This window comes from Tursiops truncatus, chromosome 14, assembly GCF_011762595.2.
Source record: "Tursiops truncatus isolate mTurTru1 chromosome 14, mTurTru1.mat.Y, whole genome shotgun sequence".
Classification (NCBI taxonomy): Eukaryota; Metazoa; Chordata; class Mammalia; order Artiodactyla; family Delphinidae; genus Tursiops; species Tursiops truncatus.
Genome location: NC_047047.1, coordinates 11,442,228 through 11,469,267, shown reverse-complemented (window position 1 = coordinate 11,469,267; position 27,040 = coordinate 11,442,228). Strand labels below are relative to the sequence as shown.

At 45.2% G+C, this 27,040-nt stretch overlaps 1 protein-coding gene and 1 long non-coding RNA gene across 3 annotated transcripts in view; one reads left to right on the top strand and one right to left on the bottom strand.

Moving 5' to 3' along the window:
• Nucleotides 1-212: 212 nt before the first annotated feature.
• On the top strand, nt 213-22,515 carry LOC117307890 (uncharacterized). Its single transcript, XR_004521798.2, has 2 exons — nt 213-416; nt 17,087-22,515. It is a non-coding gene; the product is annotated as an uncharacterized lncRNA (long non-coding RNA).
• The window catches only part of POLR1B (RNA polymerase I subunit B), a 28,368-nt gene continuing 5,758 nt past the window's right edge, over nt 4,431-27,040 (bottom strand). Inside the window, exons 4-16 of one of the 2 annotated variants that reach the window (XR_012325611.1) lie at nt 26,091-26,223; nt 23,420-23,556; nt 22,320-22,543; nt 21,570-21,741; nt 18,424-18,595; nt 17,373-17,654; nt 16,120-16,253; nt 14,697-14,867; nt 13,746-13,902; nt 12,596-12,792; nt 11,927-12,180; nt 7,266-11,091; nt 4,431-6,397 (exon numbers count right to left, since the gene is read on the bottom strand). Coding sequence is in view for 1 of the 2 variants with exons in the window: in XM_033838507.2 (XP_033694398.1) it covers nt 10,209-11,091; nt 11,927-12,180; nt 12,596-12,792; nt 13,746-13,902; nt 14,697-14,867; nt 16,120-16,253; nt 17,373-17,654; nt 18,424-18,595; nt 21,570-21,741; nt 22,320-22,543; nt 23,420-23,556; nt 26,091-26,223 (2,916 nt within the window). In the remaining variant the exon portion in view is untranslated. Of the gene's footprint in view, nt 11,092-11,926; nt 12,181-12,595; nt 12,793-13,745; nt 13,903-14,696; nt 14,868-16,119; nt 16,254-17,372; nt 17,655-18,423; nt 18,596-21,569; nt 21,742-22,319; nt 22,544-23,419; nt 23,557-26,090; nt 26,224-27,040 lie in introns of both variants that reach the window. The other variant, XM_033838507.2, reaches the window with a different exon arrangement.

Sequence of the window (27,040 nt, the reverse complement as noted above, 5' to 3'; positions counted from 1 at the left end):
TGGTGGCCAGCGGCTGCCGCTGCTGCGACCTCTCAACATGCTGCCGTTCGCGGCTTGGTTGGGCGCCGTGGCTGCGGGCTGCTGGGTGCCCGGACACGGAACCTGATACCTGATGCTCCTCTGCATCTTCTGCTCTGCGCGTGCGCTCACTAGCCTCTGGGGACGCTGGTTGTACGCGAGGCGGAGCGGGCGGGAAGGGGGTCACCCCGGGAGCAGGAGAAGGAGGCCTGGACCACTCGTCTACTCAGCCTGGGTTACCCAGACCGTGTCCCCTACCCCTTGGCATAAATTATGAAGCCAAGGCGGATGTGAGTTTTAGTCTTGGCTCCCTGCCACATTGGGGAAGTTAGTTCTCTGTAATTCTTCATCATATGACGTTTCCGCCTCCTCGTCTGTCTTCAGGTATGAGGCTCCGTGTGAGTATCCCTTGGTCAGAGAACTGAGCGTCAGTCCTGCTGTCTTGTGTGCAGAGCTTTTTCCAGACCCAGGGTGAGCCAAAATGAACATAAAATGTAGTTAATCATAGTGGCTTAGAGGAACCAGAGCCATTTGTGAGCACGTGACAATTGCTTGGAGTCTCAGTATGTTACCGAACTGAAACAGCACAGCTTAGATGGGACTGGAACCCATGGGCTGGGACTCCAACTCACTGTCTTTTCATTGAGCTCGCACACCTGGTATCAGGACTTACAGAAGCTCAGGTTTTTTCTGTCTGGTTGCCCAAAGAATTCAATGAGACACAAAGTGATAGGAAAGAAGTGGATTTATTTAGAGAAATACACTCTGTAAGCAGAATGCAATCCATCTCAAAAGGGGAGAGTGGCCCGGAAATATGGGGTGGTTAGTTTTTATGGGCTGGGTAACTTCTTAGGCAAGTGGGAGGAGTATTCTAACTACTTACGGGAAGGGGCGGGGATTTCCAGGAATTGGGTCCCTGCCCACTTTTTGGCCTCCTGTGGTCAGCCTCAGAACTGTCCTGGCACCTGTGGGCATGTCATTTGCATATGTTAGTGTATAATGAGGTTCAAGGTCTTCTGGGAGTTGAATCTTCCTCCATCTTGGGCCTAATCGGTTCTAGCCAGTTTTTGTCATACCTGCAAAGGCTCTGTCATTCTTTTATTTTTTTTATTTGTTTGTTTTGGCCACGACACACAGGTTGAGGGATCTTAGTTCCCTGACCAGCGATTGAACCCGGGTCCAGGGCACTGAAAGCTCCAAGTCCTAACAACTGGACTGCCAGAGAGTTCCCAGGGAAAGGTTTTTAAAGACAGGGTGAGGGGGCTTCCCTGGTGGCGCAGTGGTTGAGAGCCCGCCTGCCGATGCAGGGGACACGGGTTCGTGCCCCGGTCCGGGAGGATCCCACATGCTGCAGCGCGGCTGGGCCCGTGAGCCGTGGCCGCTGGGCCTGCGCGTCCCGAGCCTCCGCTCCGCAACGGGAGAGGCCCGCGTACCGCAAAAAAAAAAAAAAAAAAAAGACAGGGTGAGGGGGCGGGGTTGTGAGGTGTGTGATCAGTTCTAGACGTTCTTCTCATTGGTTGGTGGGAGTTAGTATCATCAACTTTCTGGTTCCAACCAGTCTGGGGTCTACGTGCCTCCATCTGGTGAGGGTTTCAGTATGTGCAAAACAGCTCAAAGGACGCGGCTCAGAATATTATCTGTAGCCCCTGAGGAGGAACTAAAGGGCCTTGACTTTGTTTAATGGCTAAACTATTATTATTTTGTCTTGTTTGACGGTTTTCCTTGCTGCATTTTCTCACTTCTCTGATTAAATTTCCTCTTTGGAACTCGGGGAAGGCCCAGGAGGCTAAAGTCTTTCTACAGACAGAAGGTAGGCAGAGGACATGGGGAGGAAGTGTGTTCTGGGAGGGCCCCAAAGGGTCCTCCTTGGTTGTAAGTGTGCTCGTCTGTAAAATGGGGATGATAACAGTGAAATTCTTCACAAGATATAGTATATGTGAGCATTTTAGCATGGAGCCTGGAAGAGAGGAAGGGAACAGCGTCAGCGTCTCTTCTCTTTGGCTTCAAATGTAGACTAAATTCTCAGGTTTTCCCTTCCTGGGAGACTGAAATCTTAACCTGTCCCATGCCTCCCCCTGAGTCTTACCCCAAAGTCCAGGTAATATGCTTCCTCCAGGGAAGGGTTTCAAACGTCTGACATTCATGCCTGCAAACTTCTAGTTGCCTTTTGGCCTGTGGCTCAAGAGTGTAACTAACTTCCTCTTTAGGAATCAAAGGAAAGGGGGACCCAAGTGACCCTAGGGTTTGGAGTGAAGCAGATCTGGGTTTGAACCTGAGATCTCGGACAGAGTACTTCTGTCTGTGTTTCAGTTTCCTTGTAACAGATGTTTCAGGATTTCCTTGTGAATAGAAACATAGATGACGTGCAAAGCACCTGGTATGGAGCACTTTGTATTTTCTTTCTAGACTTATCAGAGTTTGTTATGTTGACCTAAAACAAATAGGCTGCCAGTTATTTCTCCAGCAAAAGTGGGTTTATTCAAGATCAGTAAAGAAATACAGTTAACAGGTCCGCAACCATAGCAAGCCAGGTGCAAGTCCCAGCACAGCAAGGAGAGGAGAGCTCTTTTAAAGAGGAGAAAAGGAAATTGGGAGGACTGTAGTAAACAGAGTCCATTGGAGGGATTGGGAGTTTGAAGTTTAGCGGCTTTTTATTGGCTAAGTCCTGACAGTCTCATTGGCTGAGCTCTTGCTAGGGAAGAAGAGGAATCTCTTCCTGTTGGGTTCAGTTATGTGTTAGGGTGTGAGTGCGCCCCCTTCTGACCTCCTGACTCTGTTTTAATTTTGGTTCTGTTTATTACTTTTTACAATTATTATTGTATATATTTGTTGGCTTATTTTCTGCCTACTTCAAAGCCCTGTGAAGCCCATGAGAGAAGGGGCTTTGTATCTGTATCATGGTCACTGCTGGCTACCCCACAGCATGGGGCCTGGCAGAGTAATAGTGGAATGAATGAAACAGTGTGCTCATAGGATTGCATGAGGATAATGATGAAATAAAATTGTTTTAAGGCAGTACAAGAAAATATTTAAACATAAAATTCTCAAAATAGGAAAAGGAAAACAAAATTCTCTCTCTGCCCATTTGAGCCACTACTCCCTCCCTTTCATTGTGCATTGGGCATCTGCATTATACATCAACTAGATCCCCTAAGAGGATACAGAAATGCCTACTTGGCAAAGAGAAAAAAAAAAAGCGATTTCCTCCTGGCACCAGCAGAGTAACTCCTAGGAGATAACATTCCTTTCTCAATCCTGTAAGCAATCGCGATGACCCACTACTCTCCTTGTTGGACTGTGTTAACTGTCAATATGTTACTTTGATATATAAGCCTTTGTCTCAAAAACTTATATAACTGTGCCTTGACCTCTAACAAGCAGAACAGTCCTCAGAACTTCCTGAAAGACTGTCTCCTGGGTTATAACCCTCACGTTGGCTTGAGTAACATTTTCCATGTCTTAGATTGACCACTGATTAATTTTTTGTTGACAGTAACATGAGATCCAGTTATTCACTGTTGACGAAAAACTTATCAGTTGATCTAAGAGAGAATTGGAAATTTTTATTTTATTCTTAAAAAATATTTATTTAGGTTGTGCCAGGTCTTAGTTGCAGCAGACGGGCTCCTTAGTTGTGGCATGTGAACTCTTAGTTGTGGCATGCAGGAGGGATCTAGTTCCCTGACCAGGTATCGAACCCAGGCCCCCTGCATTGGGAGCATGGAGTCTTACCCACTGTGCCACCAGGGAAGTCCCTGGAAATTTTTATTCGAGCCAAATTTGAGGATAATAACCTGGGAGGAGCATCTCAGAAAGTTCTGAGAACTGTTCCACCCTTTAGAAGTCAAGACACAGTTTACATAAGTTTTTTGAGGCAGAGGGCTGTACATTAAAGGATTTAATATTGACAGTGTACATAATTCCAGATTTGAGCACCATCACAGTGGGTCGTGTGACCCTTTACAAGATCAAGAAGGAATGTAATTTTTTAAGGAGTTGTCTTATTTATGCTAGGAGAGTGTTGCTGTTTATGGTTGAGTAGGTATTTCTGCTGAGGGGGGAGGTTTGGTCAATGCATAATGCAGATGCACAATGCATAGTGCGGTGGGGAGAGGGGAGGCCAAAGGGCAGAGAAGTTTTTTTTTTTTTTTTTTTTTTTTTTTTTTTTTTTTTTGCTGTACGCGGGCCTCTCATTGCTGTGGCCTCTCCCGTTGCGGAGCACAGGCTCCGGATGCGCAGGCTCAGCAGCCATGGCTCACGGGCCCAGCTGCTCCGCGGCATGTGGGATCCTCCCGGACCGGGGCACGAACCCGTGTCCCCTGCATCGGCAGGCGGACTCTCAACCACTGCGCCACCAAGGAAGGCCCAGGTTCTTTTGTTTTGATGCAGAAAGAATTCAGCGTGAGGTAAAGTGGCATTCAAAGAGTGAGTTTATTAGCATAGGACAGTTGTGGGAGAGACAAGCGGGCAGGCAAGGCGCAGCCGCAAGAGCAAAGAGGGCTCCATTTTTATAATCAAAGCAAATGGGGAGGGGAGAAGACCACCTTTTTCCTCATTCTTGGGCAGACATCAAGGCTTACATCATTAGTTCCTCCTTTAACCCTATGTGGTCTGAGACCGTCATGGTGCTATTTAAATCCTATGTATATTAGGGTGGTGACATATACTAAAATATGGTAATTCATCTCAGGTTTCGGTATAATGTCCCCTTTCACCTAGTTTCTTCACCCTTTCACCTATACAAAGTCCTGTCTTGGCTACATGCAGAAATGATACTTTTCGAGGACCACTAACTCCCCGATTTCATGTAACAAGACATAGACCCCATATCTATAGTCTTGTGGGTTTTTTGTTGTTTTTTTGGCCACGCCACATGGCTTGTGGGATCTTAGCTCCCCGACCAGGGATTGAACCCGTGCCCTCAGCAGTGAAAGTGCAGAGCCCTAACCACTGGACCGCCAGGGAGTTCCCTATTGTCTTGTGTCCTAGCTGTCAGGGTTTGTGGCTTGAGTGTGCCTGGTGTTCCTTCAAGGTAGATTGTTGCTAGATTACTGGATCCTTTTCTTGAGTGTCATTAGCTTACAAGAGTCTCCCAGACTCTTAAAATTCCCTTTCTATCTTTAATCCCCAAGTGGGATTTCTAAACTAACCATTTAATTATCCTTCTCTATCCCTATCAACCTCACATAGTTACCATTGTGTGTGTGTGAAGAGAACATTTGAGATCCACTCTCTTAGCAGATTTCAGGTACATCATACATTATTGCTAACTGTGGTCACCATGCTGTACATTAGGTCTCTAGGACTTACTCATCCTATAACTGAGTTTGTGCCCTTTGACCAACATCTCCCCACTTCCCCCACTCCCTGGGCCTGGCTACTCTGCTCCTATGATTTTGACTTTTTAATTTTATTTATTTATTTATTTAAATTATGTTTTAGCTCCACAGAGTTTGTTTTTATTAATTTATTTATCCATTTATTTTTGGCTGCGTTGGGTCTTCGTTGCTGTGCACCAGCTTTCTTTAGTTGCAGCGAGTGGGGGCCACTCTTCATTGCGGTGCGCGGGCCTCTGACTGCAGTGGCCTCTCTTGTTGCGAAGCACAGGCTCTGGGCACACGGGCTTCAGCAGTTGTGGCGCGCGGGCTTAGTTGCTCCGCGGCATGTGGGATCCTCTAGGACCAGGGCTTGAACCCACGTCCCCTGCATTGGCAGGCGGATTCGTAACCACTGCGCCACCAGGGAAGTTTTACTTGTTTAGATTCCACATATCAAGTAGATCATGCAGTGTTTGCTCGGTGAAATCAGCTAGACACAGGAAGACATAGCGCCTTCCAGGGAGCGCGTGTCAGAGTTGGTGAGGGGCAGGGTTGTATGATGGGAGGATGCACTTGTAGACTGACTCAGAGAGAGTTTTAGTTCAGGGCTTCGATCCCTGGCCAGACTGAGGGCCGTCACGGATGGCAGCACAGACATGACTTTGACCAGATGATCTCCGACCTGGCAGCAAAGTGAGTGCTGACCCTTGATCCCTTGAAGGGGCTGTGAGGCAGCCTGTGATGGTGCCTGGGCGTACAGGTGGTTTCCTGACGGGGTGTTACGAGAAGGCTCTGTGGACCAGGAGAGGGTCTCTTGGCCCCACGGGCTCCTCTCCTCTCGGGTGGCTTCACCCACCACCCTCAACTCTTGGGCTTCCTTCTGTCTTTTCTGGAAGCTCCACACTCCTGATCTTAGGTTGTAGGGCATGCTGGAGGCGAGGCAACTCCTGAGGAGCCCCGCACACGTAAAGTCTCCCGGTGTGAGGACAGCGGTGAGCGGATACACCCTGCCAGCCACCTTCCACCTTTTCTCAGTGACGTAGAACTTCAGGGCCCCCCTCCTGTGGAAAGAGTGGCACAGGAAATTGTTAGAGGAAACCACATACTCTGAGGGGGTCTCTTGCCCCCTTTTCTCCATCGTAGGCCCTTTAGTTTAAAAATCGGAACTGTGATAAATTCTGTCCTCAGTGGGGACTTCCCTGGTGGTCCATTCGTAAAGAATCCACCTTCCAATACCGGGGACGTGGGTTCGATTCCGGGTCAGGGAACTAAGATCCCCCATGCCGCGGGGCAACTAAGCCTGCGCGCCGCAACTACTGAGCCTGCGTGCCACAACTAGAGAGCCCGTGCGCTGCAACTACAGAGCCCACACACATCAACTAGAGCCTGCGTGCCGCAGACCATAGAGCTTATGCACCCTGGAGCCCGCACGCCACTAGAGAGAAGCCCGAGCGCCGCAACAAAAAGATCCCGCTTGCCACAACGAAGAGCCGACGCAGACAAAAAAAACCTCCATCCTCGACTCCAGCTTCTGGATTCCAGACGTTTGCCAGTCTAGGCAGGGCCGGGAGGCCTGGAGGAGGGTATACCTGCAGGTTCCTGCCGTGCTCTCAGGCCTGTATTAAGGTGCCGGGCAGGGGAGGTTTTGGGGAAGAGGTGGAAGCTGTGGCTGTGTCCTAGAGAAGCTACCGAAACAGCCTTCCTGAGTGATGGCAGGCACGCTGCAGGTGAGAGGAGGACGCGGTGCCCTCATGAGGGCGGACTCAGACTCTTCTGCCCCCTGGGAGCAGGGGAGCAGCTCCCTCCTGGGGACCAGTCTTAGACAAGACCTCCGCCGCCCACCCAGTGCAACTCCTTTCCTCGTGCACTGGGCTGCTGGGGCTCCCGTGGGCCTGGCCCCCTCCTCAGCACTGCCCGAGCCTTCCTTACCCGCTGCAGGTTCACGGGGTGCGAGGCTTAGAAGAGGTGCAGTTTCATAAGCAGCAGCTGATGAATGGGTCCCAGTGCCCTACTCCTTCCTCCAGGTCCTCCAGAGCTGTGGGCCAAAAGGAGGCCAAAGGAGGCGCACAGAAACCGGTCACAGATGCAGGGCATTTTTTTTTCTTTTTTTTGGCCGTGCCGCAAGGCTTGCAAGGTCTTAGTTCCCTAACCAGGGATTGAACCTGGGCCCTTGCTGGTGAAAGTGCAGAGTCCTAACCACTGGACCTCCAGGGAATTCCCCCTGCTTAGCCTTTAAAGTGCATTTGATGTTTCAAACAGAACTTGGCACCTCGTGGGAAGGAAAAAGGAAGCATGGGAAGGGTTAATTAGGTGGTTTGGTTCTCTGACAGCCAGTCTGGGCCCCTTCACCTCCCCCTCACTGATCCCAATGGAGGGACCTAAATGTCACAGTTAGAGCCCATGCTATTCAACGGTGTGCCCCACCAGGCACTGAGCTTCGGCTGTGGAAGTTTCCTGAGGTTGTTGAACAGTCTACCACAAACTAGGTAGGCAGAAACGTGTTCTCTCACAGTTCAGGCCAAAGTCCAGAATCAAGGTGCTGGCAAGTTGATTCCTTCGGGAGACGGGGAGAATCTGTTCCAGGCCTGTTTCCAGCTTCTGGTGGTCGCCAGCAGTCCTTGGCCCTCCTCGGCTGGTAGACACACTGCAGTCCTGTGATGTGGCCTCTTTTACCACAAGACCGATGGGAAGGAGTCACAAGTGGCTTCTCATTAGTATCCTGACTGCCAGAGGGACTGAGTGCTGTGAATCTACCCCATAGATTTGTCTTTGTCTCCAAGTGGGCTGGGCCTGGAGGTCTGACTTCTAGCAGGACCCAGGGACGGGTCCTGCCAGGAACCAAAATCTGTCATTCAATTGTGTATTTACTTCTTTCATTTAAGGTACTCATAATAAATTCTTTAATTATGCAACACTTCATTCATGGTTGTAAGTAACTTATTCAGTTTTACATTTAGCTCTGTCTTCCCATTGAAGGTACTTTTCTCCGCTTTTCATAGAGTTGCATAACATTAATTCAATCTTTTGAGTATATTTTTCCTTTAAGTAGATTTTTTGCTTGTCCTCCTATTTATTGAGATTATATACCTATATATATTTACACATGAATTTCACACGCACGCACAGATCTTGTATATACCGTTCTTACTTGAGCAAATACATTCACCTGGGTTCACCAACACTCCACTTACAGATGCAAATCATCAGTGCCGCACATGGCAGTCTGTCTCAGCAGACACCCATGTGTTCTGCCAGCAGTCCATTCACAGGGGAAAACCTTTCAGGCTCATTTCTAAATCCTTCCTTTTAATAGGTACAATTGCTTATACTCTCATACTCCAGACACATCATTTGTGTTCACAAACACTTCATTTATAGATAAAAACACATCACTCATTCTCATTAGATACACTCGTTGTTGTTATACCAACATTCAGTGCAGAGATAAGTAACCTGTCATTCAGTGTTGTGTACACCGCTTTTCTTTGAGCGGATATATTCCTTTCCATTCTAACCACATTTTATTCCAGGGACCCACAATACGCATGGTACACAGGCGTTTTCTCTCTGTAGACACCTCCTGTTTCTGTTTTCTACCAACGTTCCATGTATAGATATATTTTGCATCATTCTCTTTTGCGTATAAATCCTTTCAGTAGTTACATTCATTTAGATTCATAAACTCTTCATTCAGGGAGATAGAAAAGTATAATTCAATTATGTATATGGAAATGTCTTATTTCCATATACATAATTGATATATACATAATATACATATACATAATATAACAATATATTATTGTTCTGCCAACATTCCATTCATAGAGATACACAGCATATAATTGTGTGTATACTTTTTCCCATTCTACAACAGTTTATTCTAAAAAATGTCATTCATTCTTATGTTCAGGTATTTCCTTTGAGTAATTTTGTTTTGAATAATTTTGTTTTATACAAACTGTCCATTCATAGATATACTTCATATCATTCCGTGTTGAGTATAGCTCTTTTTAGATACATTTTTGTTCTAGTCACATATAGAATTCAGTCTTGAGTTGTATTTTTCTGTGTTTTAGCAGCCATGCACTCATAAACTTGTTACACACACCATTCGGTTTTATCGCTCTTTCCTTCAATAAATACATTATTTTTTGTTACACCAAGACCCAGTTTCTAGAGACACATATCGATCTTTTGAACAACTGTTTTTATGGGGCGATATATTCATCTGTGTTCTATCCATAGTCCATAGGGTAGATATCAAGTTCAGTGTTCTTACCGTAAAAACACCAAGAAACAAAACAAAACCAACCACGCCCAGGAGCACAAGGAACCCTTTGGAGGTGACACTTATTACCATGATTGTGGTCATTCACAAGTGTGTGCATATGTTCAAACGCACCAAATTATATACATTAAATATGCGCAGTTTTTGGTATAACCATTACACCTCAAAAAAGCTGCTAAAAATTTTTCTACCTTTGTTTTTACTTTAAGAAAATACAAAATTACATATATATGGCTTACACTGTTTATTTCTATTGGGCTGCTCCGCCCTACATCAAAATAAATGTTTGACTGTCACTGCCTGCTGAAAGCAGGATATGAAGAACCTGGGGGTGGAAAGACTTTCCCCTGAATATCCTTCTATTTTTCAGTGTATCACTTTTAAAGAGCAACAAATACACTGAAAGTCATCTTCAGCAGTTATTATACCAGAGCAACTCAGAAACTCTGCATTCTTAGTTGCCAGGTCTTGGTTGAGCACTCTTAACCTTGAAAAACTCGAGTAACTATTAACAGCTTCAATGAACCAAAGTTACATTTTGTTTTAATCTGATAGCAATCTTGACCCAAAAGGCCAGCGTCAAGTTAAACGATATCCAGTTTCACTTTGATGTTCATAGCTGCCAGTTCAGCTACAAAATACCGAAAGACGTAAGGCACGGAAACAGTGTCGATGGTGTCACTGCGGTTACACAGAGTACAGTTGTACTTCCTGTTGCGCATGGTGGACCACGATGGGGGTGGCTTCTCCAAGAGCGGGGAGAGCAAACTACCACACTTCACACACACGTGGGCTACAGACCGATCCGAGCAGTTGAAGAGCCGGTCGTGAAGGAGAAAAGATGTACCATGAGCTAAAAGGGCGTCCCGCTCCATCTCCCCGAAACGGATCCCACCCTGGACGTTTCTTCCCCCGATAGGCTGGTTAGTGACTTTGTCTCTGGCTCCTGTTGTCCTAACTTGGAATTTGTCTGAGACCATGTGGCGTAAGCGTTGGTAATAAACCACACCTATGAAGATGTCTGCATCCAGCTCTAGCCCACTGATGCCACTATACAACCTCTCAGTGCCGTAGTAGTTGTAGCCAGCAGCCTTCAACATCTTACCAAAGTACTCCAGGGCCGAGTTCTCCTCGGAGAAGATGAAGGGCGTAGCGTCATGGCAGAGACCATGTAAAGCTGCAGACTTCCCTGCCATACTCTCAATCAGCATACCGATGGTCATGCGGGATGGAAAACCGTGAGGGTTGAACAGAATGTCTGGAACCATCCCGCTCTCAGTGAATGGCATGTCCTCAGCTGGCCACAGTCTGCTCAAGATGCCCTTCTGCCCATGACGACTGGCAAATTTATCCCCGATGGTTGGGTTCCGAGGGACTCTCATCGTGATGCAAACACACTTGAATTTGCCATTTCCAGTGTCATTACTGCACACTTTGATGTTATCCACAATACAATTTTCTTTACTCCTAGGAAAAAATAAACCGGACAAAATGTCAAAATGTATAGAGATACTAAGTTTTACTGATACAGTTAGCGCTTCATAAAGGATATTTGCAGAACTTATTCTCACCTCTATTCTCCAATACAGATAGAGCTGCTATCCCTAAAAGTATATTTATGAATAGGGCTACTGATTATGTTCACTAGAGAACTGTGTTCATCTGAAAGAATACTAGCAAGAAAGGCAGCTGAAGACCTACTACTGAAACCAATTTTACAGCTGTAAAATAAGCTTAAAAATTTTATTTTTATTAAGAGGTATAATGAACTCAACATTTTAGCTGGGAAACATTACTAACAACATGTCCAAGAGAGATGCTCAAGTTTGAATAATGTAGTTTTAAAATAAATCACAGATTAGCTAATCAACTGTAGTAGACTGACAAGAAAAGTAGAAAAACAAAGGCAGTACAACAGACCACAGAACTCTGTCTCATTTAAGAAATGGCCATTCAGTTAATAACTAAGCTACCGCTTATATTTTCTCCAAAAATTCTCCTGTTGAAAAATAACTTGCATTGACCTCCAGCAATTTCACTCAGAAACAGCCTTTAAGAAACAGCACTGGTGGGCTTCCCTGGTGGCGCAGTGGTTGAGAGTCCACCTGCTGACGCAGGGTTCATGCCCCGGTCCAGGAAGATCCCACATGCCGCAGAGCGGCTGGGCCCGTGAGCCATGGCCGCTGAGCCTGCGCGTCCGGAGCCTGTGCTCCGCAACGGCAGAGGCCACAACAGTGAGAGGCCCGCGTAGCGCAAAAAAAAAAAACAAACAAAAAACACAGCACTGGTTATGCGAACTTACTTATAGTACATCACAAAGCTTTCCCCGGTGTTGAGGTTTACGTAGCTGTAATATGGATCTCCATACTGCAGTTGTGCTCCAATAAACGGCAATCCGTCATCATCCAACCTCTGCAGAATCCGTGGGTCACCAGGTTTGACTCCAAAGACCAGACTATCATCTCCTTGTTTGATTTTTTCAGACAGATCTATACACTCGGACTTGTAGACACTTCCGTGGGCAAAGCCTCGTTCCCAAGAGGCCTTATTCACAATCTGTGAAGTCAAAGAATCATTAAGAGACTGAGACCAAATGAGAGTTTTCAAAATAAACCCGGTTAGAATTACAACTGGTTTAGGCATTTGATTTTAAAACTATCCACATTTCCTAAATCACCTATGCTATTAAAATCCAGACACAATAAAGGTAGATATTTCCAAGACTACATTCATTCGACATCTACTCATACCATGCACTCAAACAGGCAGGCTATATGCATATGAATATCTAGTGATATCCCTCAAGGCTTGTCACTTTTAACTTAGACCAGGAATTAACTATTTAACAGAATAGCCATGCACCAAATACTAGGCACTTGGGCACACAAGAAATACTCCTTCAGTGATCTGATGGTAAACAAAGAAGTTAAAAACGAAGAAGGATGGAACTACGTCTCCTGGTAGAACTTACCATGGCATCTTCCATATCATAGCCAGTGTAAGAAATAACAGCAACAATGGCATTTGTCCCAATCGGATAGTTATCCATGTCATAATAATCATACATGTATGGTCGCACTAAAGGGCTCTGTGGAGTCTGAAGACGATACAGTTTATTATCTGACCGGTCTTGAAAAGTGAGGAGTGGAAAGCCCATAGTCTGCTTACCTACAAAGGGAAAAAAATTAGTATTTCGTTTTTTCCTCCTTGATTATAAAGGTGACATATAAAATTAGAAACTAAATATTCATCATAGGGGAATGAATAAATAAATTAATCATGCTGGTTATGTTTACTACAGACTAATACTTGGGGTGAAAATGAAGTAGACAAGTGTGTATCAACATGACCCGTGAAAACAATGCTGAATGAGAAAAAGTACAGAATGACGTTTAATATGATGCATTCATGTACATTTGCCACACATCCCAATTCTAGACCTAGTTTATGGATACACATGTAATAAAAGCATAAAAAGGGGACGTAAAGGATATATACAAACTACAGGACATTACTACTACTGGGGGGAGACATGGAGTGACAGTAACTACTATCTAAGTAGATTACTTTCACACACACACACACACACACACACACACACACACACACAGAGTAAGATGTTGGTATTTGTAAATTGTGCATAGTGAGGTAGGTACAGGGGGCAGGTAAGACGCTTCTTTGTACTACTACCTTACAGTACAGAGAATCAATTCAAGACAAAATGATTTTAGGGCTTCCCTGGTGGCGCAGTGGTTGAGAGTCCGCCTGCCGATGCAGGGGACACGGGTTTGAGCCCTGGTCCAGGAAGATCCCACATGCCGTGGAGCAACTAAGCCCGTGTGCCACAACTACTGAGCCTGCGCTCTAGAGCCCGCGAGCCACAACTACTGAAGCCCGAGCGCCTAGAGCCTGTGCTCCACAACAAGAGAAACCACCACAATGAGAAGCCCGCACACGGCAACAAAGAGTAGCCCCCGCTCGCCGCAACTAGAGAAAGCCAGCGTGCAGCAACGAAGACCCAACGCAGCAAAAAATAAAAAGTAAATAAAATAAATAAAATTTAAAAAGAAACTACAAGCCCTTTTCTTCTGTGACTACCACCACCTTCCCCTCCACCTTACCCATCTGGCACTGGTACATGTTTCTTGGACTTTGGTTGTGATCAGAGAAAGGGATGAAGTTGGCGATCACACTCAGCAGGCTGTGAGGGAAGAGCTCCTGGTGGGTGGTAACGCCAGCCAAAACCTCATCCTCAAAGACAGCAACGTTCATGAAGATCTGGAAAAGAGGAAGGACGAGGAAGTTCAACATACAAAATAACTGTGACTGCTAACACGTATTAGCTCTATCTCTCAGAGTTTAGTTCTCACAGACTTGAAAGAAAAACTTCCCACCCAGTATCATGAACACTGAAGGGATCCACAGTTAGAAATACCACATGCCTTACACACTTCATTCTAAATCTACCCTGGTCCAATCGTGAAGGGAGATAGGAAGGAGGAACATTTTTTTTAAAGTAGCACAAAGCCCAGAGTTTGCAACTGCAGAAATGCAGGCAAAGATTGAGAGCGGTTCTAATGGAACGTTTCAGTCTCACCACCCGAGGCAGAGCTGGCTGCCAATGCCAAGGAACGTGGGGAGTTGAGCGGGATGGGAAAGGCAAGTCATGTGACTGCCAACCCTCTCTCAAGTTTGATGAGCATGAAAACTGCTTCATGCTGGTCACAGAAGAGGCAGAAAATAAGCTTTGACTTTCTTTCAAATGCCCCAATTGTAATTATAACAGTTACACCTTTTTTTTTGCGGTGCGCGGGCCTCTCACTGTTGTGGCCTCTCCCGTTGCGGAGCACAGGCTCCAGACGCGCAGGCTCAGCGGCCATGGCTCACGGGCCCAGCCGCTCTGCGGCATGTGGGAGCTTCCCGGACCGGGGCACGAACCCGCGTCCCATGCATCGGCAGGCGGACTCTCAACCACTGCGCCACCAGGGAAGCCCCAGTAACACTTTTAAAAAAGAAATAGTTACTAAGTCTCTGAAAGTTGCATACTATACAATCACACATCGTCTATGTACCTGTTCCATAGTTCCAATTAGTTCTTCTTTGCCCAATTCCAAGTTCTGCACAGGCCGCACCAGCCTACAAGGAGTGGTAAAAAGGTACAACCCTGGGTACAGACTTGGTTTTCCCGTCATGGGGACCAGGACCACCTCCATCCAGGGAGGAATTCTTTTTTCTCTCAAAACCTGTTCTCAAAAAAAAAAAAAAAAAAAAAAAGTTCAATTAAGAATAAATGAAGTATTTTACATCTATCTCCCCTGCCACCCAGGAGGTGGAGAAGCAGATCAAATGTGAAAAGCAACATCTTTAGAATTAAATCAGTTTTGCAGGTAACAAACCTAGTGCCCTGCCAGTCTCAACCCCACACAGATGGCCGTTCGCCCCATATCCAGAGCTGGCAAAGGCCCTACTCTCTTGGGGGCTCAGTCCCAGTATCAGGCAGACTGCGTACGACTGAGACTGGGGAAAAGGTAAACCAAGAATGTGTGTGTAGACATACTAAATGAAATTCTATCCTCTGATGTCTACAACATAGATTACTGGGGACGTTCATGGCGGTCCAGTGGCTAAGACTCTGAGCTCCCACTGCAGAGGGCTCAGGTTCGATGCCTGGTCAGGGAACTAGATCCCACATGCCACAAGTAAGAGGTCACATGCCGCAACTAAAAGATCCTGTATGCCGCAACGAAGATCCCGTGTGCCTCGACTAAGAACTGGCACAGCCAAATAAATAAATACTAAAACAATAAATAATATACAAATGACTGGTGTTATTTTAAAATGTATTCAGTGAAAAGGCGGCACGTGGGATCTTCCCGAACTGGGGCACGAACCTGTGTCCCCTGCATTGGCAGGCGGACTCTCAACCACTGCACCACCAGGGAAGCCCTCTACTTAAAAAAAAAATGTATTTCAAGGGACTTCCCTGGTGGTCCAGTGGTTAAGACTCTGCGCTCCCAATGCAGGGAGCACGGGTTCAATCCCTGGTTGGGGAACTAAGATCCACGTGATGCATGGAACGGCCTTTAAAAAAAAAAAAAGGTATCTCAGGACCCAGAAGGCAACAGGTTACGACTTGTATCTTGTAGAGTTTCAATATTACTTGAAATATAAAGTCCATATTTCAAGGTCCCCTATATGCCACTAGTATTTACCAAGAAAAAAAAAGTTAAAAGTGTGTTAGATTAATAGACTAGGGCCTCAATGAAACCACCAAAAGAAAAGTACAGGTCAAATACCTGTCACTGACCCTAACTGATGACGTCAGTACAAGGCAAGACGCTGCCACCAGAGGGAATGTATGGGCACTTTTGTAATTAGCTTCTGACCTCCAGACCCCTTGACACTCGAGAATGCCCTGGGGCTACCTCAACAACTAGAAAATGACTGAAAACCTAGGACGGAAGGACAGGACAATTCACAGAGACTCAAGATCACCTTAAAATGTCGGAGAGAATCGGCAATGCCAGGAGCAAGCTCCTTATCCGCCCAGCCAACCATGACACCATCCAGCAGGACAGGGTAGCACTCGCTGTACGGCCGATGTGGAGCTCCGTCAACTGGAGTGACGCCTGGTGAAGCGAGGAAACGGAATGATCACATCAGGATGCTTTTCCCAACATTTAACTTGCCCTCCACATTCAACAAGTGCTTCCTCATTTTAGCTATCTAGTCATCTTGTCTCTAAACCGGAATGTTTTTGTATTGCCTGAGTAAATATCTAAATCATTTCAGCAAGGACCCCCCAAATCTACTGTCTCTAATTGCCGGTGAGGAGAGGAGCAGGGGGACAGGGGTTTAAGGGAGGCTTTTCCCTGTGCACCTTTTGTATTTTGATTTCTGAGCCATGTAAACATATTAACTTTTCCCCAAAAATCTAATTACCTTTGATCCTCATTGTTCACATATCACAAATTTGCCTACTAGCTAAACTTTATTTGTAACCCCAATATCAATACTAGTGGCGCTTTTTTGATCATTTGAGGACATGCAGTGAAAATTTTGAATCGCCAGATACACGTGTTCCCAGCTGAGCTCAAACCACGCGACGCGCTGTCTGTTTCAGCTCATACTATAAACAAGCGTCCTTTCCGCACTCTGTTCAGTGCCATGTTTTTTGCATCTTTGTGCTTTTGTTGGTGATTCTGCCGTTTATAATGGCCTTCAAGCACAGTGTGAAAGTGCTGGTTCCTAAGCACGAGGCCGTGCTGAGCCTTATGGAAAAACGTGTTGGATCAGCTTATCGTTACAGTGCTGTTGGCCGAGAGCGCAATAGTAATGAATCAACAATATACATTAAATAAGGCGTCTTTAAACAGAAACACACGTAAAGCAAGACTATGTACCAGCTGATGAAAACGCTGTGCCAAGAGGCTCACAGGAACCTAATCTTTTGTTTCCCCAGGAACAACGGCTCAGTATCTGCTAATTCAGTGCCAGTGGTGACTTTACAGAAGTACTGCAAATACCAAGCATCGACTCTAATTAAATAAAGAACGCTCTTCCATGAGCCATCAACACCTTCTGAAGATAGCAAGTGCTTTACAAAATGTCACAGGTTATCCACAGTGTTTCACCCATCGCCCTTACAAGAACTCTCTGCTCAGCCCCCAAAGAAGCACAACTTAATAGCTTTGCACCTGTTAAAACCCACACAAGCAAACAAGACAAGACTGCTGTACGCCACCTACCCAAGTTGCAGAGCAAAGCTGGAACAGATGCTGTATACACAAACTGTGTGACGACCTCACATATGGTGGTTAAGTGGTTCATCAGACCACAGGGCTCCCCGTCGGGGGTGTGCACGGGGCAAAGGAAACCCCAGGACTCCGGCAGCAGCCTGCGTACTGTGGTGGTCCGCATCTTGGCAAAATCTGCCCCTCTGTGCACACAGCGGAAGTGGGAGAGATAGCGTATGAAGTTCAGCTTGTCAGCCACCACACAAAGTCCGGAATCTTGCAGGAAGCCAAGACCTTAATAAAACAAATGTCATTGAAAATGGGCTAAACTTAAGGAAAAAAAAAAAGCCTATCTTTTACTGGAGGCTCTGATAAGATAAACCCTCAGAGTACACAAGAGATCACAGAGTGGGTCATCACAAAGTTTACTCAGTTATCACAAAGTTTACTCAGCTCTGGTGAGGGGAAGAGCTTAAAAACATAGTAAAAATCCCCAGATTTCACAAACTGTATTAGCCTCGACGGTTTCTCCATCTCCTCTACACTATCTCCTTTGTGGGAAAACATTAAATAAGTAATAAAATAGCAAGTAATTAAATGGGATTCATCCAAGAGGGCTGGATAACACACAAGCATTTGTTAGCCCTTAAGGAATCTGCACCAGTATCATCTGTTTAAAAAAAAAAAAAAAAGATTTCTGGGCCCTCAATAACCACTTTTCAAAGTTTTCCAGTCATTCTAATACAACTGGTTTAGGGATGCGCACGTCTAACAACCCTCCCAGACAACCCATCTAGTTAACCTTTCCTCAGAGATCTAAGCTTTCTTTAGTTTTCTAGAAGGAGGCACAGGAAATGCATTTGATCATTAAAATTAGATTTCAACTATACAGACAGACTGTCTACAGCCCAATATACACCTGTCAAAATTTACAACATGAAATCTGTCTTTAATGAGTAAGAAGTTCACTTTTGAAAAGAATCTCTCTCAGCAATATATAAATCTACATTAAGCAAATAATTTGAAAATCATAACTAAATGAAGCCTCTCTGTTTAATTTCACCTGTTTTAGAACGTAGATTCCCAGTAGCAAGAAGATATTCAAATGGTTTTGTAAGGTCTGTTCCCAGAGTAAAAATCTTCATCAAATTTTCAGTGTTTAAGGACACATTGGTCTTCTGGGCCTTCTTGTCTATAGCTATTTTAATAGATGCTAACCAAGCTTCCAATTTTTCCTGAAATAAGAAAAACTTTACATTGTTAGGTATTTTAATGAGCACAAGCTGGATATTTACTCTGACATAACCTGCACATCCGTAACAAAAGCCCACTAATTCGTACGTCTGACACGGAAAACTTCTCAACTATAAACCTGAAAAAACAGCTTTTCAAAGTACTATTGCAGCTCAGGCATTTCTTAAGACAGAAGATACAGGCTTCTGCAGTGCTGAGGTTCGCCTCGGCACTGTGGGCAGCTGGCTGGATAGTTCTTTGTGACGAGGGGCTGTTCTGTGAGCTGTGGGATGTTACCGCAGCATCCCTGGCCCTTACCCACAAAAATGCCTCCAGACACTCTCAAAGGTCCCTTGGGGTGGAACAAAATCGCTCCCAGTCGAGATTACCCACACTAATGGAAAAGAACCGAAACTGGTTTGCTTGGGCCTTAGAAAAGTTTTTAATTCAAATGCTCTTATCAAACAATCGCAAGACCTTCAACCCCAGAAACAGGCAACAACAACAAAGCCCTGAGACAAAGCAGCAGCCCGCTGTCCCAAGAACAAAACAACTAAGAAGAGCCCGGAGTCCCCAAATGACACCCCACACACAGGACCCCTGACTGACAAGCCAGTAGGAAAGACCGACACGTTCTTCTCATATAAAAGTTGAAACATAATGGAAAAGGAAGAGAAAACAAAAGAGAAAAGAGGAAAGAAGTCAGAGATGAGGAACAGAGATGTGGGTAAAATGCTCTGGAACCGGAGACGGGGAGGCGGAAAGAGTGAGCTAAACTTTCCTCCTGGGTCAGAGGCCTGCCCGTGGTCTCTTCGAGGTTAGCTAGCATTTACTGGGCACGTACAACAAGCTGGCGCTCTGCATGGTTACTTCAGCCGCACAACAAACTTTTCCTCAGGAAGCACGGCATTACAGGACCTCTGAAAACCCGTGGGCCAGATGCACTTCAGTATTAAGAACTTTTTAGGCTTCCGAAAGGTGACAGGCACACAGACCTTTTATTACCTAACACCCATGATGGAGACTGAGGCACTGGCTCATAATCGAACACATTTCTACCCTGAAACACAAACTGTCATACTAGGTAGAGCAAGTGAAAGTTACAAACAGCCTCCTGTTGGTTCGGATCAGGTTTTGCTGCCAACTCTTATATTTTTTTTTGGTTCTCATACTTTCTGGATCTGGAATTGCAGGCGAGCGATTGTGGACCTGTCTGTGCGGTCTGCACACTCAGTACAAGCAGAAGCAAGCGAGACCTCCAGGAAGGCTTCCCATGAGGCTCACCAGCCTCTCTGGGAAAAGGGCTAATGTGGAGATGGGCGGACAAGCCTATGAAGAGCGACGCAGCGCTGAGAAGGAGGTACAGCATCTCCCCACCTGCTCTCACACTTCAGAGCGGAATCGCTTCAGCGTCCCTCACTCCCCAACCCTGTTAAGCAGCCTCGGACCCAATCACAGGGACCTCAGTCTCTGTGGCAACACTCACTGAGATGGTTATACAAGCCTGTCATTCGTATCAGGTCACTGTCGTGAACCTTCTGAAGATTGCTTTCATGTCCCGAATTCAGAGGTTTAAAAGCTTGAGTATAACGGAGGCAAAGGCAAGGAAATCAGACACTTTTAAGCAATGAATTCTCTGAAAAAGTCCCAAGTTTCCTTTCCTCTGTTGCTGAAACAGGTCACCTTGGTAATGTCGTGCAAGTGAAGATACTTCTAACATGGCCAGCTCGCAACGAACCCACATGCTTCAGTTTAAGGAGGGAAATGTAAATTAGTCTTTAAAGGTGACTGAAACTTCTGCCTGATTTGAATTTTTATCAGGGAAATGCTAGACTACCAAAATTTCTCAATCTAATTTTATAGACAGAGCAGACAGAAACAAAAGTTATTACCTTCAAGTAAGAATTTAATTATTGACCAGATTACGAATTGGAGATTTTTACTTCAGTCCTCTCCATCTTCCCTGCCGTTGTTCTGTTATCTCTTAGATTAAATCTTTTTTAGGGATGATATTCAAAATATAAAATGCTACCAAGTCAACTTGCTTATAAGATTATTTTTGTGTCATGCCAACATTCTCTCCCAACACACACAGAGTTCTCATTATTTACAGTAATCGTGTCCTATCCTGTCTCTGTGAACACTGCATTGGCGAGCACAGAAGCACTGCTCCTAGGGGAAATGCAGGGTTAGACTTCAGGGAGTCTCTGGTCATTGACGACGTTTTCGTCAACTGATCGAAACATGACCTCGTTTTTTGTGTTTGTTGAGAGACACCTTAGTTTATTCTGTTGATTCGTTACCACTGAGCTCAGAGCAAACAGCACCGTAACTCATGCCTGAACAAAGCCTGTCAAGTGTTTTCTCCATAAGGAACGTCGCAGCCTTCTTACACTTAGGAACACTAGACGGTACTTCAGCACTGAGCCTGAGGGTCACTTTAAACAGCAAAATCACCAACAGAAAGCACAAAACTGTGAAAAACGTGGCAGTAGAGACCCTTGTTTACAGCTCATCAGACCTCAGCTGGGGCCATGAACGTCAGGAAACTCCAGTTCTTCAGCACCTGTGCATGTCTGCAAATGATCCCGGGAGTGCTGACACTGCTGGCGTTCCAAATAAATGTTAGCGAGTAGGTGAATTCACAAGTACAGACTCTGTGAATAATGGGGACTGACTGGATGTGTGTATATAGGCCATTTACACTTTATCATTAATGTTATGACCAAGATTTGATATTGTCTTTATTTAGCTTCTATAAAAACATTAAAGACATTTCTGAACCTGGCCAAGCTAAGATCTGTGAGTCCGTTACTGCTAAACAAACAAACAAAAAGTAGAAAAGAAAAAAAAAAAAAGACTACATAAAATGCCCAAACGAGAAATTTTAAACATGCAGGAAACAATACTGCTGGAAATGGCCACGTCATCCCACAAGAGGTATGACTGCTCTGGGGTGAAGCAGCCTGCATTTACCTTCAGAAACATGAGGAAGAGCTGCCCGGGGGTCAGGACCTCTTGATTCACTAAACTGTCAGGATTCTCCTCCATGCACTCGCCTTTGGCTAAAGCAAAGAGCTTCCGGGTCATGAGACAAAGCACATAAAACTTTTCAGTGTTGGATTTCAAGTGGATACAGATGCACTGGCTGCCAAAAGAGAAAGAAAAAGCTTAGAACGATTCAGCCGCCGATACTACTCGATGTCCTACTGAATTCAGCTTCTCGGCTGCACTGGCCATTCAGATGCTCAGCGTGTGGCTCGTGGATACAGATGGGACAGCGCTGGTCTAGAGCAGGGCTCCTTTAATAACTACACAGTGGTTACAGAAGACCAGGTCCTAGCCTTGGGGAAATAAAGGGACGTGATGCCTACAACTTTCAAGGATGCAGAAAGAAAAACGCTGATGATATGCAGAGAAAGCAACAAAGCAAAGTGGTAAAAATATTAAGAACTAGTGAACGAGAGTGTCCAATGTACTATTTTTGCAGCAATTCTGGAAGTCTGAAGTTATTTCAGAAGTTTTAAAGTACAACAGAAGATATGAAGCTACCAGAAAAAAAAAAAAGGCGAAGATGACTGCAGAAACAACGCTGGGCCCTACTTTGCTAAGCCAGAACCCTACCCCCAGGGCCATTCTGATTCCCAGATGACTCACCAGCCCCAGCTACATCAATACAAGGAAGCATGGACACCCTCCACCCCCAATAAACAAAAGCACACCTACCTGAAGAGAAACTCTGCAGCGTGTTCATTTGGGTACCAGTCAGGAAGACTGAGTTTTACTCTGAAGCGTTCCCCCAGATAGCTAAGGACCTGTTTTTGTGTGGAACATCCCTCTTCCATTACAATCCTTAACATCTGAGAAACAGAGTTCCTAAAGAAAGAGTCATCTTCCTTTCCTTTGATGAGCTCCTGAAAAATCTGATAATCGGAAAAGCTGACAAGTGCCTAGAAAAGAAAAAAAGGTTCTTTTTTAAAATTGCTAATAACTAAACCATCTTAATCATTTAGTAACCATTCTGTTCTTTTTTTAATACCCGAGAAAAACTAGCACTCCGCTATCGCTGAATCTAAGCGATGCTTGTATGACAGACACCAAGATGGTCCCATGATCCTCACCTCCCGGTATCCACAACCTTGGTCTCCTCCACACTGAGCCAGGGCTGGCCAGTGTGACCGATGGAACATGGTGGAAAAGCTGAAGCATGACTCTCAAGGCAGGGTCTCAAGGGCCCTCCAGCTCCCGCCTTGCTCTCCTGGCTAACTCTCTGGGGAAGACAGCTGCCTCAAAGCAGCCTGTGCAAAGGCCCACGTGGAGAGGAACTGAGACCTCCTGCCAACAGCCCACAGTGACTTGCCAGCCATGAGGGAACCGCCTCGGAAGGGGATCCTCCAGCCCCGGGCAAGCCTTCCAAACAACCGTAGCCCCCGCTGACATCTCACGGCAACCTCCGGAGACCCCGGCCAGAGCTGCCCAAATCTGGAGCAACTTCCAAACTCCTGACCGCAGAAACTGTGGGAGAAATGTTTAGCGATGCTTTAGCCACTGCCTTTTAAGTTAACTTTTTTTGTTGGTGGCCGCGCCACGTGGCTTGCAGGATCTTAGTTCCCCAACCAATGATCGAACCCAGGCCCTCGGCAATGAAAGCGAGGAGCCCTAACCATTGGCCCACCGGGAAATTCCCTGAGGTAACTTATTATGGAGCCGTAGGAGACGCCAGCACAGCATGAACTCTGATGAGGACAACCTGTATCCATCCTGCACCGGACACCACTTGCAATGACTCACTCCCTAACGAGAGAAGTATATTCAGTAAGTCACACCTTAAGTGCAAATCCCAAAGGAAAAAAAAACAGTTCTTTCCGGTAAATAAAGTTCAACATAACCGTGCCATTTTCCAGGTAGTGAAGGTTCATATTGACGGCGGAATGTTCTTCCCTCACACAGTGCATTGAAACTCCTATTTAAAAAAACAGAGCAAACGGTCAGAAACTCAGCAACACTACCACTTAGCATGCATGGCTACAATTAGAGACTGATTTTTAGCTCAATTATAAGAATAAATTGTTTAACTACAGGGCTCGTGAATGCAAAATGCTATCTTGTGAAGCCAGCCACTGTCACGGAGAGTGATCAAACAGAGGCCAGGTCACTGTCAGCCAGAGACCGAGGAGAGTGCCACATACCCTGAACCAGAAGAGTTCCGAGGCCTGTACCTACACCTGGCCAAGTCAGCATCCTTCAGCACCGTAAGCAGTAACATAAATACATGTGTTCATTCAGTTTGAAAAAAAATTGAACACAGTAGAAAGGTTTCCCACTATGAAATTATAACACAGAAATGCTTAACAACAAAACAAAAAATTATACATATATGGGAGAAAAATATCAAAGACTCTGTTTGGATGCATCTACTTTTTAATATCGGGTGGACCAAAACGTGCCTTCGGTTTTTAATTAAAAATAAAAGACATATTTTTCATTTTCACCAAGAACTTTATTGAACAACGTATTCACCCTTTTGCTCCACTACCTTCTGCCATTTTTCAGGCAACTTCATAATTCCATCTTCCCAAAACTTATCTTTTTAAGCAAAGAACTGTTCCAGGTGCCTTTTGCAGTCTTCCAGGGAATTGAAATTTTTTTCATTAAGAGAATTTTGGGGCTTCCCTGGTGGCGCAGTGGTTAAGAATCCACCTGCCAATGCAGGGAACACGGGTTTGAGCCCCGGTCCAGGAAGATCCCACATGCCACGGAGCAACTAAGCCCCTGCGCCACAACTACTGAGCCTACGCTCTGGAGCCCGCGAGCCACAACTACCGAGCCCACGTGCTACAGCTACTGAAGGCTGCGTGCCTAGAGCCCATGCTCCGCAACAAGAGAAGCCACTGCAATGAGAAGCCCGTGCGCTGCAACAAAGAGTAGCCCCTGCTCGCCGCAACTAGAGAAAGCCCGCGCACAGCAACAAAGACCCAACGCAGCCAAAAATAAATAAATAAAATAAATTTATAAAAAAAAAGGAGAGAGAATTTTGTAAAGACCAAAGTAAATGGCAATCCGAAGGAGCAATGTGTGGTGAATATGGATGGTGAATCAGAACTTCCCAGCCAAGCTGTAACAGTTTTGAGTGGTCATCAAAGAAACATGCGGTCTTGCATTATCCTGATGGAAGACTATGTGTTTTCTGTTGACTAATTCCAGACGCTTTTTGTTGAGTACTGCTTTCAGTTGGTCTAACTGGGAGCAGTACTTGTTGGAATCAATCGTTTGGTTTTCCGGAAGGAGCTCATAACAGAGGACTCCCTTCCAATCCCACCATATACACAACATCACCTTTATTGGATGAAGACCGGCCTTTGGTGTGGTTGGTGGTGGTTGATTTCACTTGCCCCATGATCTCTTCTGTTCCACATTACTGTACAGTATCCACTTTTCATCGCCCATCACAATTTGTTTTAAAAACGGAATGTTTTCGTTACATTTCAGTAGAGAATCGCATGCAGAAATAAGGTCAAGAAAGTTTTTTTCGCTTAACTTACGTGGAACCCAAACATCAAACCAATTCACATAACCAAGCTGATGCAAATGATTTTCAACACTTGATTTGGATATTCTGAGTATGTCAGCTATCTCCCGCATGGCATAATGTTGATTTTTAAAAATTTATTTATTTTATTTATTAATTTTTGGCTGCCTTGGGTCTTCGTTGCTGTGCGCAGGCTTTCTCTAGTTGCGGCAAGTGGGGCTACTCTTCGTTGTGGTGTGCGGGCTTCTTATTATGGTGGCTTCTCTTGTTGCAGAGCATGGACTCTAGGCATGCGGGCTTCAGTAGTTGTGGCACGTGGGCTCGGTAGCTGTGGCTCACGGGGTCCAGAGCACAGGCTCAGTAGTTGTGGCGCACGGGCTTAGTTGCTCCGTGGCATGTGGGATCTTCCCGGACCAGGGCTCAAACCCGTGTCCCCTGCATTGGCAGGTGGATTCTTAACCACTGCGCCACCAGGGAAGTCCTATAACGTTAATTTTTCTCAATTAATGTCCGATTTGATCGCTATCAACTTCAACTGGTCTACCCGACTGTGGAGCATCGTCCAGAGAAATCTCCAGCACGAAACTTTGCAAACCACTTTTGACACGTTCAATCATTAATGCACCTTCTCCACACACTGCACAAATTTTTTTTTGCGTTTCAGTTGCGTTTTTACCTTTCTTGAAATAATAAAACATAATATGCTGAAAAATGTTGATTTTTTTCTTTCATCTTGAATATTAAAATGGCTACACAAAAATTCACTAATTTTGATGTCTTTTTTTAAATGCACGCTGATATGACAGCTGTCAAATACAATCTAACAGAATTGTTTCGAATGAAGTTAAAGACAACTAACTGCTATTAGAGCCATCTTACGGAAAAAAACGAACGAACCTTTTGGCCGACCCAATAAAATAGCTTAAATTTTTCTAAAAGAACATTCCAAAAAAATCACTACAACTTACCATACTGAGTATAGCCAGGCCCTCTGCTTTTCCATTTTGGTCTTACCATTGCGATGGGGAAATTTCTGCGAGGCATAATCAACATTCGGATGACTTTTTCGATGCCATTGATTATAAAATAGCCTCCCATTTCCTGCCAAAGAGACGAATTAAAATTTGTTAAACAAAGATATATAACTACCCGTAAACATGAAACTGACCAACTGGAATCACCACCCTCATTCGTAAACAGATGTGCAGAAGAGGTGCACTCGGGCAAGAGGAACTGTGGATCCCTTGGAAACTGCAGACTTTAGTAAGTCTTCTTAAGCACATTAAAACGGCTGTAGAGGGCTTCCCTGGTGGCGCAGTGGTTGAGAGTCCGCCTGCCAATGCAGGGGACACGGCTTTGAGCCCCGGTCCAGGAAGATCCCACATGCCGCGGAGTGGCTGGACCCGTGAGCCATGGCCGCTGAGCCTGCGCGTCCGGACCCTGTGCTCCGCAACAGGAGAGGCCACAGCAGTGAGAGGCCCGCGTACCGCAAAACAAACAAACAAACAAACAAAAACAAGTTACTCCAAAGAGAAGTCTAAAGATGAAAACAGTAATCGTTTAGCTTCCAGACAAGTATGGCTTCTTGAATAAGTTAAAAAACTTTTGACTGTATGAAAGCTCTGGAAACCAGAAGTTTGGATTAGCTAAACAGGAAAATATTTTTAATATTTAATTTTTAATAAGTTAATAGAACGTTTCTGTAATAAATAAGGAGCTACTATGAAGCAGGCATATCACGCTGAGTGCTCTATGTCAGCATAACATTTAATCCCATAATAATGAGAGAGAGCTATATGCCCATTTTCAGAAGAGAAAACTGAGGCTCAGGGAGATTAAATTTCCCAAAGGTGCGGGACTGGTAAGCGGAACAGCTGGATGTCAAACCCAGATCTGCCACCAAAACCCTCTTCCCACC